The sequence below is a fragment of the Condylura cristata genome, unplaced genomic scaffold, assembly GCF_000260355.1.
Source record: "Condylura cristata isolate star-nosed mole 26May11 unplaced genomic scaffold, ConCri1.0 scaffold00001, whole genome shotgun sequence".
Classification (NCBI taxonomy): Eukaryota; Metazoa; Chordata; class Mammalia; order Eulipotyphla; family Talpidae; genus Condylura; species Condylura cristata.
Window position 1 is genome coordinate 45,350,680 of NW_004567102.1, and position 11,761 is coordinate 45,362,440.

At 38.7% G+C, this 11,761-nt stretch overlaps 2 protein-coding genes across 3 annotated transcripts in view; one reads left to right on the forward strand and one right to left on the reverse strand.

Annotated features, from left to right (window-relative positions):
• USP45 (ubiquitin specific peptidase 45) overlaps positions 1-191 on the reverse strand; it is a 52,755-nt gene extending 52,564 nt beyond the window's left edge. The window contains exon 1 of one of the 2 annotated variants that reach the window (XM_004673721.2): positions 152-191. The gene's annotated coding sequence lies outside the window, so the exon portion shown is untranslated. The remainder of the gene's footprint in view (positions 1-151) is intronic. The other variant, XM_012724273.1, reaches the window with a different exon arrangement.
• Positions 192-3,216: 3,025 nt separating this feature from the next.
• Positions 3,217-9,536, forward strand: TSTD3 (thiosulfate sulfurtransferase (rhodanese)-like domain containing 3). Its single transcript, XM_004674071.2, has 4 exons — positions 3,217-3,313; positions 8,610-8,780; positions 8,898-9,057; positions 9,341-9,536. The coding sequence occupies exons 1-4, from the start codon at positions 3,241-3,243 to the stop codon at positions 9,411-9,413; spliced, it is 477 nt and encodes a 158-aa protein (XP_004674128.1). The 5' UTR covers positions 3,217-3,240; the 3' UTR covers positions 9,414-9,536.
• The last annotated feature ends 2,225 nt before the right edge of the window (positions 9,537-11,761 follow it).

The following is an 11,761-nucleotide window of genomic DNA, read 5'->3' on the forward strand; positions in this document are numbered from 1 at the left end:
GGCCCTTGGCGACTGCCGAACATCCCCAGGGATCGGGAAGGCGAGCAGGCTTAAAGAGCCTCCCTCTCAGCTCCATTACGCCACACGGGGCGGGGACGTGGAAGCGAACATGGGAAACTACGCGGACCCCAGCACCGCACCCCTAACTCACCCCGCCGGGCCAAGCAGCCGCGTCTACAACCAGGAGACACTGCGCCTGCGCGACTCTCTAGCCGGCCGGCAAGGGCGGGGCCTGTTGTGCCCGCCCCTCTTTCCTGGCAGGTTCAGAGCCGCCCCTCCTGGGGTGGTGCGTACGGAGGGAGGTGTGGAAGGGCGGGGCCGCGTCACGCATGCGCGCCGCCATGTAGGCCGAGCTCTTTACTATAGTCAATGGCCTTGCATTTGGGTCCAGTAAGTGACCTGGAGTGTGCAGTTCGGCTCTTCCCCGATTTTTCCATCATTGTTCTATCTGAAAATGCAGAATATTTTGCTAAGCTTTAGGCTATCCATCCACCCATCAGATATGTTATATTTTAACCATGCACGCCATTGGAAAAGTAATATTCTAGTTTAGTGTAAAGTTCTTCATTTCCTCCTCCCTTCCCACACTCTGATTTCCGCTCTTCAGCTATAAATTTCCTTTTTTCTGTTTATTTCTTATCTATAGTTTCAGGAATTTTCTCTGTACATACAATATACATTTGTACCATATTATTATATGACTGCAGAGTAAGAGTAGATTACAGTGTACATTCTATTATGCAATTTCAGTTTTTTCACTAATGTTCTACAGCTTAGCTTTTTCACTGGATAGTAAATCTTGGACATATCTCCACATTAACTAGACTTCTCCCTCCCTTAGGATTTAGTCAATGGATTTTTTTTTCAGTCCTCTGTTCATATACATTTTACTTTGTTTACTTGTGCAAATATTTTTTTTAAGATTTATTTATTTGTGCATACAGAATTGGCATACAGGCCAGAGGTGCAGGGTCCATGAGAGGACTCACTGGAGACAGAGTGGGGAGCAGATCAGGCTGACTGCCGACTGCCAAGGGGAGAGAGGGGAGCAGTTAGGAGGGGAGCAGTAGGTGGTCAGGAGAGGTCTGCCTCACCATGTGGTCACCTCTGGGGCAGGAGGGGATGGAACTCATGAGGAAGCGGTTTCAGCTTCTTAGTGCTGTGCTTTTAACCAGCTGTGCCACCAGGGAGGGCAGTGCAAATATTTTAATAGATTAAGTATGCACTGTAGACATGTGGTGTTAAAAGATGCTCCTTTTAAGTTTTGATGGAAACTTTTTTCAAGTTTCATGAAAGGCAATACATTTCTTATTTCATTTGATTTGTGTCAGATGAAATAAATTTTAAAAGAAATGGGGAAAATCCCAAGTTTCTTAAAAGTCCACTCCTTCCCAAGTGCCTTTCACTTGCATATGTTATGCCAAAAAAGAAAATGGGTATTTGAAAATTAATGACTAATCACAACTGAGTACTAGTAGAATTTTCCCAGAAGAGTTAAGGTATTTTCCTTCTTTCAACCCACTTAAAACCTTACTGACCTCTAAGAGGACATCTAGGATACTTGTAAACCACACCTATAAAGAGAGCATCATAAAGGCTCTCTTGACAAGATCTTTTTGCTCTGAGGACTCTTAAATAAGCCAAGTTTGACACTATGTTATACACAGGAGAACATATTATATTTTCAGGAAAAATTCTACAATTCTAATTATTTTTCAAATAATTAGTCATGAATATTGAGGAAATAATTGTTTAGTCAAAATTACCCTCCCCAAAACATCAATCAGATTAAATGGGATTCCTTGAAGTCAAGTATATTGTTTCCTTATCTGTGTCCATACTACCTATGGCTTATGATGCACATTCAGGACAGATTGGGGATGCCACAGGGAATACATCAATCTGTGTCATATAATAGCATCTTAGTTCAGAGTTAATCTTCAAAATAAATCACACAGAGACTATGGTTAAGTCAAACATAATTGGAAGTGATCTTACTGGTTTAGAAGTGGTTTTATTAATTATTAAATTATAAGAAACAAAATATGTAAAAGTGCTTGCTGAAGGAAATTCTACTTTAGACAATAATGTAATTCAGAAATGAATATATGAATTTTTATTGTGAATCAATTTGTAGTTAAATATCATTTTCAGCATGCCTGGGAATCAAGTTGAGAATAAGTTAAAAGCAAGGTAACAAAAACTTTATGTGGTAGACTGAATCTGCCCCACCCACCCACCCCACACCCCATGTCCTAATTCCTAGAAACTTTAAGTGTCACATCACATGGCAAGAAGACTTTGTAGCTATTATTAAATTAAGGATCTTGCTACTAAGGATATCCTGGATTATTCTAGTGGTCCCAGTGTTGTTGCAAAGTTCCTTATGAAAGGAAGGCAGCAAGATCAGAGGAAGAGAAGAGGATGTAGCAGTAGGAGAGGTGAAAGAAAGAAATTCGGAGATGCTAAATTCCTGGCTTTGAAGATCGGCAAAGGAACCACTAGCCAAAAATTACAAGCATTCCCCAGTGGTGAGAAAAAGTAAGTAAGGAAATTCTCACCTAGAGCCTTCCCAAGGAACAGAGAACTACTGACATCTTAATTTTAGCCAACTGAGAACTTTAACCAAAAACTGCACGTATTACACTTACATTGTTATAAACCAGTAAACTGTGGTGATTTATTGCAGTTGCAATTGAAAGCTGACACATTTTATAAAATAGTCGGATATAATCCCAACAAAGCTATCTTCAAATATAATCAAGTATCCTTAAATCATAGGGAAAAGAAGATACATGAGATTACTTCAATATTGACAGCGTCTAATTCAGCTTTTGGAGTTGAAAAGTTTTTAGAGAATTGTAGTTGGCTTTAAATGAACCCAACATGAAAACTGGAGAAATTTGTTTACTTTCAATCATTAAATATTCTCCTTAGTATATTTTTTCCTTTCCACTTTTTTTTTCCTTTCCACTTTTAAACATTTTTTCTTCTAAAAAAAAACACAACAACAAGAAAAAAAAAAAAAGCTCAACAATTACCTTCTTTCCAAAAGATCTTAAAAATCGAAAGCAGGGCAGGAAACTTTGAATCAATTACTCCTTGTAGCACTACCCGATAGGGCCGGCGCCGGCCGGAGGGCGCTCAAGAGCCGGCCACTGCTCCCGGCGCCGGGAGGCGGAGCCTCAGCAGAAGGAGTAGCCGCAGCAGGTGGAAGTGATCAGCGGCCGCCGGCGGACGATGGTGCTGTCACAGCTGCTGCTCGGGTGTGCGCGCCGGGCGGTCCTGGGACCCGCCGAGGCTGCGCTCTTGGGTGAGCTCAGTGGTCCCCGGGGAAAGGGAGAGCGCCTAACCTCAGGCCCCCGGGAGGCGGGTGGCACTGGTAGGGGTGCTCGCTTCTTTTATGACAATTAAAAGTCAGATCCATTACTCTTGGCACTTGGGGTGTAGCACCCCCCTCCACGTCTTGTGCCTTCACCTCTCTAGCTACTGGAGGCGGGGGCTGCTCTCGGGAGACCCACGGAGTGGGGTAAACATTATTCCAGTGAACTCGCGTGGGAAAGCATTCATGAAGGTTTTGGGGCTTAAATGAGTAACGAAGGTCAGTTAGCGACTCCGGGAAGCGAACCAATGGGTTAACTACCGCCGGTACAAAACTTGTTGCTGTTGACCGAACCAAACATTAAGAGAGCCCTGGTCCTACCTTGACTTCACAGTAACCTAGAATTATAACTTAAGAGCTGCGACTGTCCCACCCCTAATTTTACAGTTGACAAAATAGAAGCCAGGGAAATGAAGGTGGTTAGTGAAAGTGTCTAGAATTCATTAGATCTCCCGTTCCTTCTCGGCTTTAAAGGCCGCCCCTCCTTTAGCGACAATTTTTATTTATGGATATACACACGGCCCGGGAGCACTATCTCCCCTCCCCCACACCACCTTCGGCTCCCAGTAATTCTAACGTAGTTACACCCTGGGTGCGTTAAGATGTGCTTTTCTATGCAAATTCTTTTTTGTCAGCTTTGACCCTTGTTAAACAATCTTTAATTGAGCCTGGGCACAGGTTCTGTTTCCCATTTTGGGTGAAAGACAGGCACAAGCAATCACACCCACAACCCAGGAGAGTGAGAAGGCAATGAGAAGAATCGCTGATTTCAGTTGAGTCCGAGAAAATATTAAAGAATCGGTACCTTTTTAAATTAAAAAATTTTCTGGTAACGACAGTATTCTCATCCTACTAAAATAAACAAAAAACCACATAGAAGGATGTGTATTACACATCCTACGAGTATACCTAAGGTACATATAAAAATATTTCAAGTATAACATGTCTACACATATGGAAAAAATAGACATGTGATGACTATAATAATGTGATCTACCGTGTATAGTTTCCTCTAATCTTTCTCAGTTAAGTATTCAGAAGTTTTCCATGGCAGTACATGTTAACTCGGTACTAACGTGATTCCCATTGCATAGACTCCCACAGTTTATTTAACCAGTCCCCTATTGATGGACATTTTATTTTCCAGTTTTTTGTTATAAAATTTCTTCAGTTAAATTTTTTTTTTTGGCTTTTTGTGTGTGCAAGTATTTTATTGGAATAGGTATCTAGAAGTGGAATTGTTGGGTCAAAGAGGTGACAAGTAACATTTAATTGGAACTTAAAGGGGAATAAATATGACAGAGATGAGGGGGAAATGTACTGTCAGAACAAGATGGTGTGCATAAACATGAAGGGAAGGCAGAAATAGATTTTTACTGATTGTGCTCTGTAGATTATATAAAGCTCACTGCAACTCCAAAAGCTTAATTGTATTCCCCTTTTTAGAAATAAGTCTTAGAGAGTTTTAACTTGCCCAAGGTTAGAGTTAAATGGGTAAGCAGGATTAGAACCTTTATTTACCCGAATGTACCTAAATAAAGGCACATATAAAAATATTGCAAGTATTTATTATATTTACCTGAATCTAAAACTTGTACTATTCCCACTGTAAATTTTGTAGTTGGAGCACACGTATGGTTTTAGTTGGAGGGGAAGGTAACTGCGGTAGATGGGGAATTGGGAGAATAGGTTTGGTAAACAATGCTGGTAAGGAGGTAAGAGGATATTATGGAATGTGCAAAAACTCTTGGACTGTATTTTGTAACCTCAGGCTCTAATGAATACCCAGTGATGCTGGTTATAGTATCAGTGTGGAGACAGGAAAATTGGAGTTTACTCAAAGATTAGGCTCATGAATGTCAAGTTAAGTATAAATCTCTCAAGCAAACTATATCTCTCTCAGTAACTCCCAATTACTGTAGGAACAGATCATGGTTTCTTTGGCTGACGACCACATAAAGTGGTTGCTTTTCAAGAGGAAGCCATGTAGTAAAAGAACACACACACTGTAGCTTTAAATAAAGAATTTATGTGGATTAGAGGTTCAAGCCTGAACAACCTGAGGGAGCTGAGTAAAAAGGGAGATTATCTGTTGCAGGTTTTGCTCTAGATGTGCAGGGAAAAATTACTCTGGGGCACCCAAACCTACACTCTCTTAATGTGTTCTGGCATCTGCTGCCTGAATATGTCTCGTCTTCAGGCATAAGACTTTCAATAGGAAAGAACTTTAATACAAAAATTAGCTTGCAATAGAGAGGATAGTTAAACATCCACATTAGCCATCCCTTCATGGGTAAATGCCCAGCCAAACAGGGTTGGCCCAAAGCAGGGCCACTGAGGCCTGAAAGCTTGCCACATTGCTAAGGTATCTTGCGACAGGAATCCATAGGAAGGGGACAGAAGGGGCCAGTCAAGTCTGAAAGGATAAAAGAAAAATCAAAAGGCAAGTCAAGATAAAGGCCATTGCCAGCCTCCCCAGGGGGGGCTCTTATCCATGACTGTCTCTTTTAAGTGTCTCCTTCCTCATCCCCCAAGTCCCTGCTTCAGGTCCAAGGCTGAGAAGTGAGCACAGCTTCTTCTTCTTCATGTCTCTGCAAATGTGCCTCCTCCTGTTCTTCTTGTCTTTTACTTCTTTCTTCCCATCTTTTTCTTCCTTCTTTAGTCCTTCTCCTGGTCTTTCCTAGCTTCTCTTCGCTGCTCAGTTCCACCTTTCTTTGGGTGGGGCAGGGAACCAGGATCATCCCCTCTCTATAGATATTACAATGCTACAATTGAAAGGATGAACTACTGATGACACTCTGCTCTCCCATCACCCCAAGAGGAATATAACATTAAATAAAACATTAAATATCAGTTTGATGTGACTCTACAAGGAAAACCTATCTCTGACCCAGTTACAGATTATTTATTATGATTGTAGCTCAATGACTAAGTGCCACACCCTGAATTTAATACAATTTTTTAAATTACTGTAGTTTGCTAGTTCCTAACAATAAGGAATAATTTTTTTTTTTTAAGATTTATTTATTCGTACAGAACTGGGGTACAGGCCAGAGATGCGGAGGGTGAGAGGATTCACCAGAGACAGAGTGGGGAGCAGAACAGGCAGATCGAGGAAGTACACTGCTGAGGGGAGCAGTGGGCGGGCCAGGAGAGGTCTGCCACACCATGTGGTCGCCTCCGGGGCAGGCGGGAATCAAACTCATGCGGAGGTGGCTTTAGCTTCTCAGTGCAGTGCTTTAACCCGCTGCGCCACCAGGGAGGGCCCACAATAAGGAATAATTTTATGTGTGAATTCAATCTGCTGGTGCTTTATATTCTGGGAATTCACACAGTTGCTAGTTGAATGAGAGACAGTTTGATCCCAGGTATTTCAAGAGCTCATCTGTAGACAAAATTGAACCAAATTTTCAAAATCTGAAGTGAATGTGGAAAACCTCTATTTTTTGAGGTGGCGAAATATATTACATTAAAACTTGTCGATTCAACAATGTTTGAGTGTACAAGTCATTAATTATATTTATAGCATTTTGCAACCACCACTACTATTTCCAAAATATTTTATTACCTCAAACAGAAGCTCTGTACCCCTTAAGTAATAACTCCCTATCCTTTTTCCCTTAATCACTGATAACCTCTACTTACTGTTTCTATGAATTCACCTGTTCTAGATATTTTATTTAAGTGAAATAATAAAATAATTGTCCTTTTGTGTCTGACTTTTTTCACTTATCATGTTCTCAATGTTGTGATTTTATATTGTAGTATTGTCTAAATTTTACTCCTTTTCATGCCTGAATATTTCATTGCATAAAATTACCATGTCATCCATTCATCCACTGGTGAGCACTATGATAGTTTCTACATTTTGGCTATAGTGAATAATGCTGCTATGAGTATGGGAAATTAATATTGATATAATACTATTGACTAATTCACAAACCTTATTTAAATGTCACCACTTGTCCTACTTTAATCGTCCCAGATTCAACCCAGTAGCCTAGTATTAAGTTGTTCTGGCTACTTAGCTTTAATCTATAACAGGTTAGTCTGTCTTTCATGACCTTGACATTTGAAGAATAGTGGTTATTTTGCAGACTGAGTTTGTCTAAGGTTTTTTCTGATTGATTCAGGATAAGTTTTCGGTAAAAATTCTAAGAAAGTGGTGTCCTTTCTCAGCATTTTATCTGTGTAATTACCACATATTTTTTGTTACTGGTGAAGGAGTCTCTGGACAAAAAAAGTTTACATTCAAGAACAGGAGCACTTTAATGAGATTTAGTAAACACTTATCAGCTGAAGACAGATTTGATCTTTTTCCAAGAGCTTCAAGCTGATAGCATTTGCCCCCTTAGGATAATAAATGTCATGTGGAGAGATGCCAACTTGTTTTCTATTGTACTTTAACCCATGAAATGTAGCAGCTACATTTCACAATTGAAATAATTTCTTCTCATTTATCTATTCACTTTCACTCTTATATCAAACGTCTGGATTTATTTGATAATTACCCAGTCCCATATTGTTACCAATTATTGAACAGTGATAGAAATACTGTTAAATGCCTACAAGTGTAGTTACTAATGTAAGGTCCCCATATTAACATATGGCTTGTTATCTTCTCTTAACAAGGATTGAAAGTAACATTTTCTTAATTTTCTAAGTTGGAGTAAGGTAAAAGTTGCATCATTTGCACCATTCAGTTACCAAATGTTGAATTTGTTTTTGCAAGCTTCCCCCAGTAGAGATATTGGAATAGAATACAGACCGGGCACACACTACCCATCAAGCATGCAGGGCAGATTGGGCTGTATCCTGCTGCTCAGCCAGGCAGTGGGCAAACCAAATCCCTCAAATATACAAGCTTAGAGAAGTCAAAAGATCAATGATTGTAGCTGATGGGAATGGGGTGGGAGAGAGCCATCTTATGACCTACTCTTCCCAGATACTAACAAGGATGTCATTTTTAAGTGTTCTTGTGGCACATTGAGGAAGAATGGCATTGTGAGGACATAGACATATAGCAAGGGCTGAAAACTGCCAGACTAATAGAGGAAGTTAAAAAAAGGAAGTGGGGGGGAAAGGTATAGAAAAGCAAACTGAGTGTCTGGAACTTCTAATTTACATCAAATTTGTGCCATTTAAATTCATGCCATTTATTGCCTCAGTCTGTGCTGTTGGCCTGCCTGTTTGGCATTTTCAAAGTGTCTGAATTTTATTCTTCTAGGTCTGAAGTCAATTAAGGGGAGCTGCCACAACTTTTGTACTGCTTCAAAAACTGTTACCTACATACAACTTAAAAACCTGTTGAATTCCAAAAACATTATCTTAATTGATGTTAGAGAGACATGGGAAGTTCTTGAGCATGGAAAAATTCCTGGTTCTGTCAATATACCATGTAAGTGACACGTCTTAAACAAATTCATTTAAATATATAGTATGCATATGTGTATATATATGTTCTATATCTCAGATTTAATCAAAATATAAAACTTTTTTTTTTTTTAATTTCCAGTGGACGAATTAGATAAAGCCCTACAGATGAGCCCAAAGGATTTCAAAGAGAAGTACAATGAAGTAAAGCCATCCCAGTCTGACAGTCTAGTGTTTTCTTGTTTAGCTGGAGTGAGAAGCAAGAAAGCTCTGGATAAGGCATTAACTCTGGGCTTTACCAGGTGTGTAGATGAAGGATAAAAATGTTTTCCAGGATATATATTGCAGTGTTCCATATGTGTTATATTTTTATTGGTATTTTTTAGTAATGGCAAAATAATGAGACTGGGAACCTTTATCTTTTCATCCTACTCAAAAGTAACAATCTTTTAAATAGGTCTGAAATCTAAATGGTACGGTGAAGTCATTGCATTTTTAAATCTTCACAGTTCTTATCTGTAGGTTCTACTAGCTTTGATTTATAAAACAGAAAATGTTTACAGGGACTATTGGATGTGTTTTCAGTGCTCAACACTATGCTGGAGGATGGAAGGAATGGGCAACTTATGAATTTCCAGAGAAGAAAGAAGGAAAATGAATTTCAGCAAACAAGCTGGTGCCTGTCAAGCTGGTGTCTGTGCAGGAAGCCTAAAAGAACAAAATGAGCAAAATAAAAAACATAGTACTGATACCGCTCACTAATGGGAAGATTTTGTCTAAGTCCATTTTTGATTTATTTTCTCATCTGCAAACTGTGAATATGTTTAGATATGTTTGTTGACGCATACAGAACTGTGTTACAGGCCAGAGGGGTGAGAGGATTCACCAGAGACAAAGCAGAACAGACAGATTGACTTAAGTACACTGCTGAGGGGAGCAGCGGGTGAGACAGGAGAGGTCTGCTGTACCATTTGGGTCAGCTCCCTGGCTAGGGAATCAAACTGGTGCTGTACTTTAACACCTAGCACCACCAGCGAGGAGCTGCTTGAATCTTTTTGAAGAATTTAATGCAAAAGAAATAGATGCATAATAAAATTTTAAAAAATTTAATGCAAGAAAAGGTCACAAGTTTCAGAAATATATGCTATTATGTTACTAGACATTATGATGTGCTAAACATTTTTATAATAGGAAACAAGGATGATGTCCTGGAAAATGTGGCAGCAGTGAATAGCTTCAGGGTTCTGAACTATAGTGTTCCAGCATTTCCTTCATTTATATGCTTATCTACTTATGACCTAGTTCAGTGAGAACTCTTGGGTTCTGTAATAACATACCTTTTTGCTATCTATATGTATATGCCACAGAAATACTGGAGAGGTAGGATAACCAACTAATCCATAGAATTTGTTATTACTAAAGACAAATAGAAAACTGAATGTTTCTCTCACCATCCAGGAAAAATTTTCAGTGTGTGAAAGGGCAATTTACTAGTAAAAGATATAATTTTATTACCACCACTTTTCAGTGCTAGGAATTTCTCTAGGATTAAGGATAACAAGGGGAAAGGATCAAGGAAAGAAATTTCAGTAAAGTATATCCATGTAGTTAATAATTCCTACCTACCCAATATTATTAGAGATTAAATCTGACAATGTCATGCCAAATATTTAATATTATACTATTATTAATATTACTGGGTTAGTACAATATGGTACTTGGTGCTATTTTGGGTTACTATTTGCTTTCATTTAACAATAGTAAAGAAGGCAGGCCAAACCTCCAGCTAAAAAATCTGGGGACAAAAAGAGTGAAGAATTCTTGCTGAAAACAGAAGATGGTGAAACTCTAAATACTGCACAAGATACCTAGCCCCCTGACATCACTTGTCTCCTAGAACTCTGATAGCCCAATACACATCACCTCAGATAGAAAGCCAGAAGTTACCTCTCTAGAAAAATCGATCTACCACAAAGAAAAAGCTTGAGATTATGGGGGAGGGATGGCTAACACAAGTTTTATTCTTCCCTTACCTTACGACACTCCCACAGAAAAGCCTTTTCTATTCACAGAATTTCCAGTTAGCTGTCTCTCAATTTGATGAATCCTGAGACAATTAAATACATAATTCTAACTTGAAAGACTGTTGAGCCAAATAGAAAAAGGGAGTTGCAAAGTGTTAATATAGGGAGCAAAGAAATTTCAAAACAATAAGTTCCAAATATTCTTAAAACGAGAGCACATTGTACTCTCAAATAACAAGGTGCTACTTAAAATAAAAAGGAACCTCCAATGTACTTTTTCCTCAGAAGCTACTAGAATGTACTCTATTAAAATAAACAAAGGCATAAACAGAGGTGTGGATTCCCTATTATCTTATATACCTGAACAAAAAGATGAAGAATTTAAGGAATAGTCTCACTATAAGTGATTTTGGAAATGAGTAACAAAAGGTCTTGCTGATGAACTAAACAAAGATAAAAAATATACAGAGCTGATTACAATCAGAAAAATCAGAAGTGCTAAAAATGAAATGTAACCACCCCGAACTACAGAACACATTACCTGTATTTAATATCTATATTGAATATGATCTTACTACAATTTGTAAAGTTAAAGTAGGAAGATGATGGGAAGTCCTAATATAGAAATGAGCTGAGCAGTATGGTCAAGGAATGAGAAGACATGTGATTAAGTGAAATTGCTACCTACCATAGTAGGAAGTTTGTCAATATTTACAATTGAAAAGAAACCAAAAGGAAAGAGAAGGGTAATTAGAAGAGGCAGCACTATAAAGTATTTAATAACATAATCCAGAGTCAGCATATCCATATCCAGGCTTTTAAGACTAGAATCTAATCCATCACTTAATTTATGATGGGGGAAATAAAATTACTTAGCTTTCTGTTCCCAAATTTTCTCATCTCTGAAATGACTTTTTCGAAAACTTAATTTTTTCCCTAATTTCTTACTGAGTTTTTCTTAAAATTGTAAGTGTAGCACTTT

Excerpts from the sequence above, each read along its gene's own strand:
- TSTD3 (XM_004674071.2), top strand. The coding sequence starts at position 3,241 with ATGGTGCTGTCACAGCTGCTGCTCGGGTGTGCGCGCCGGGCGGTCCTG. Across the intron at positions 3,314-8,609 it reads CGCCGAGGCTGCGCTCTTGG|GTCTGAAGTCAATTAAGGGG; the intron begins GTGAGCTCAGTG and ends TTATTCTTCTAG. Across the intron at positions 8,781-8,897 it reads TGGTTCTGTCAATATACCAT|TGGACGAATTAGATAAAGCC; the intron begins GTAAGTGACACG and ends TTTAATTTCCAG.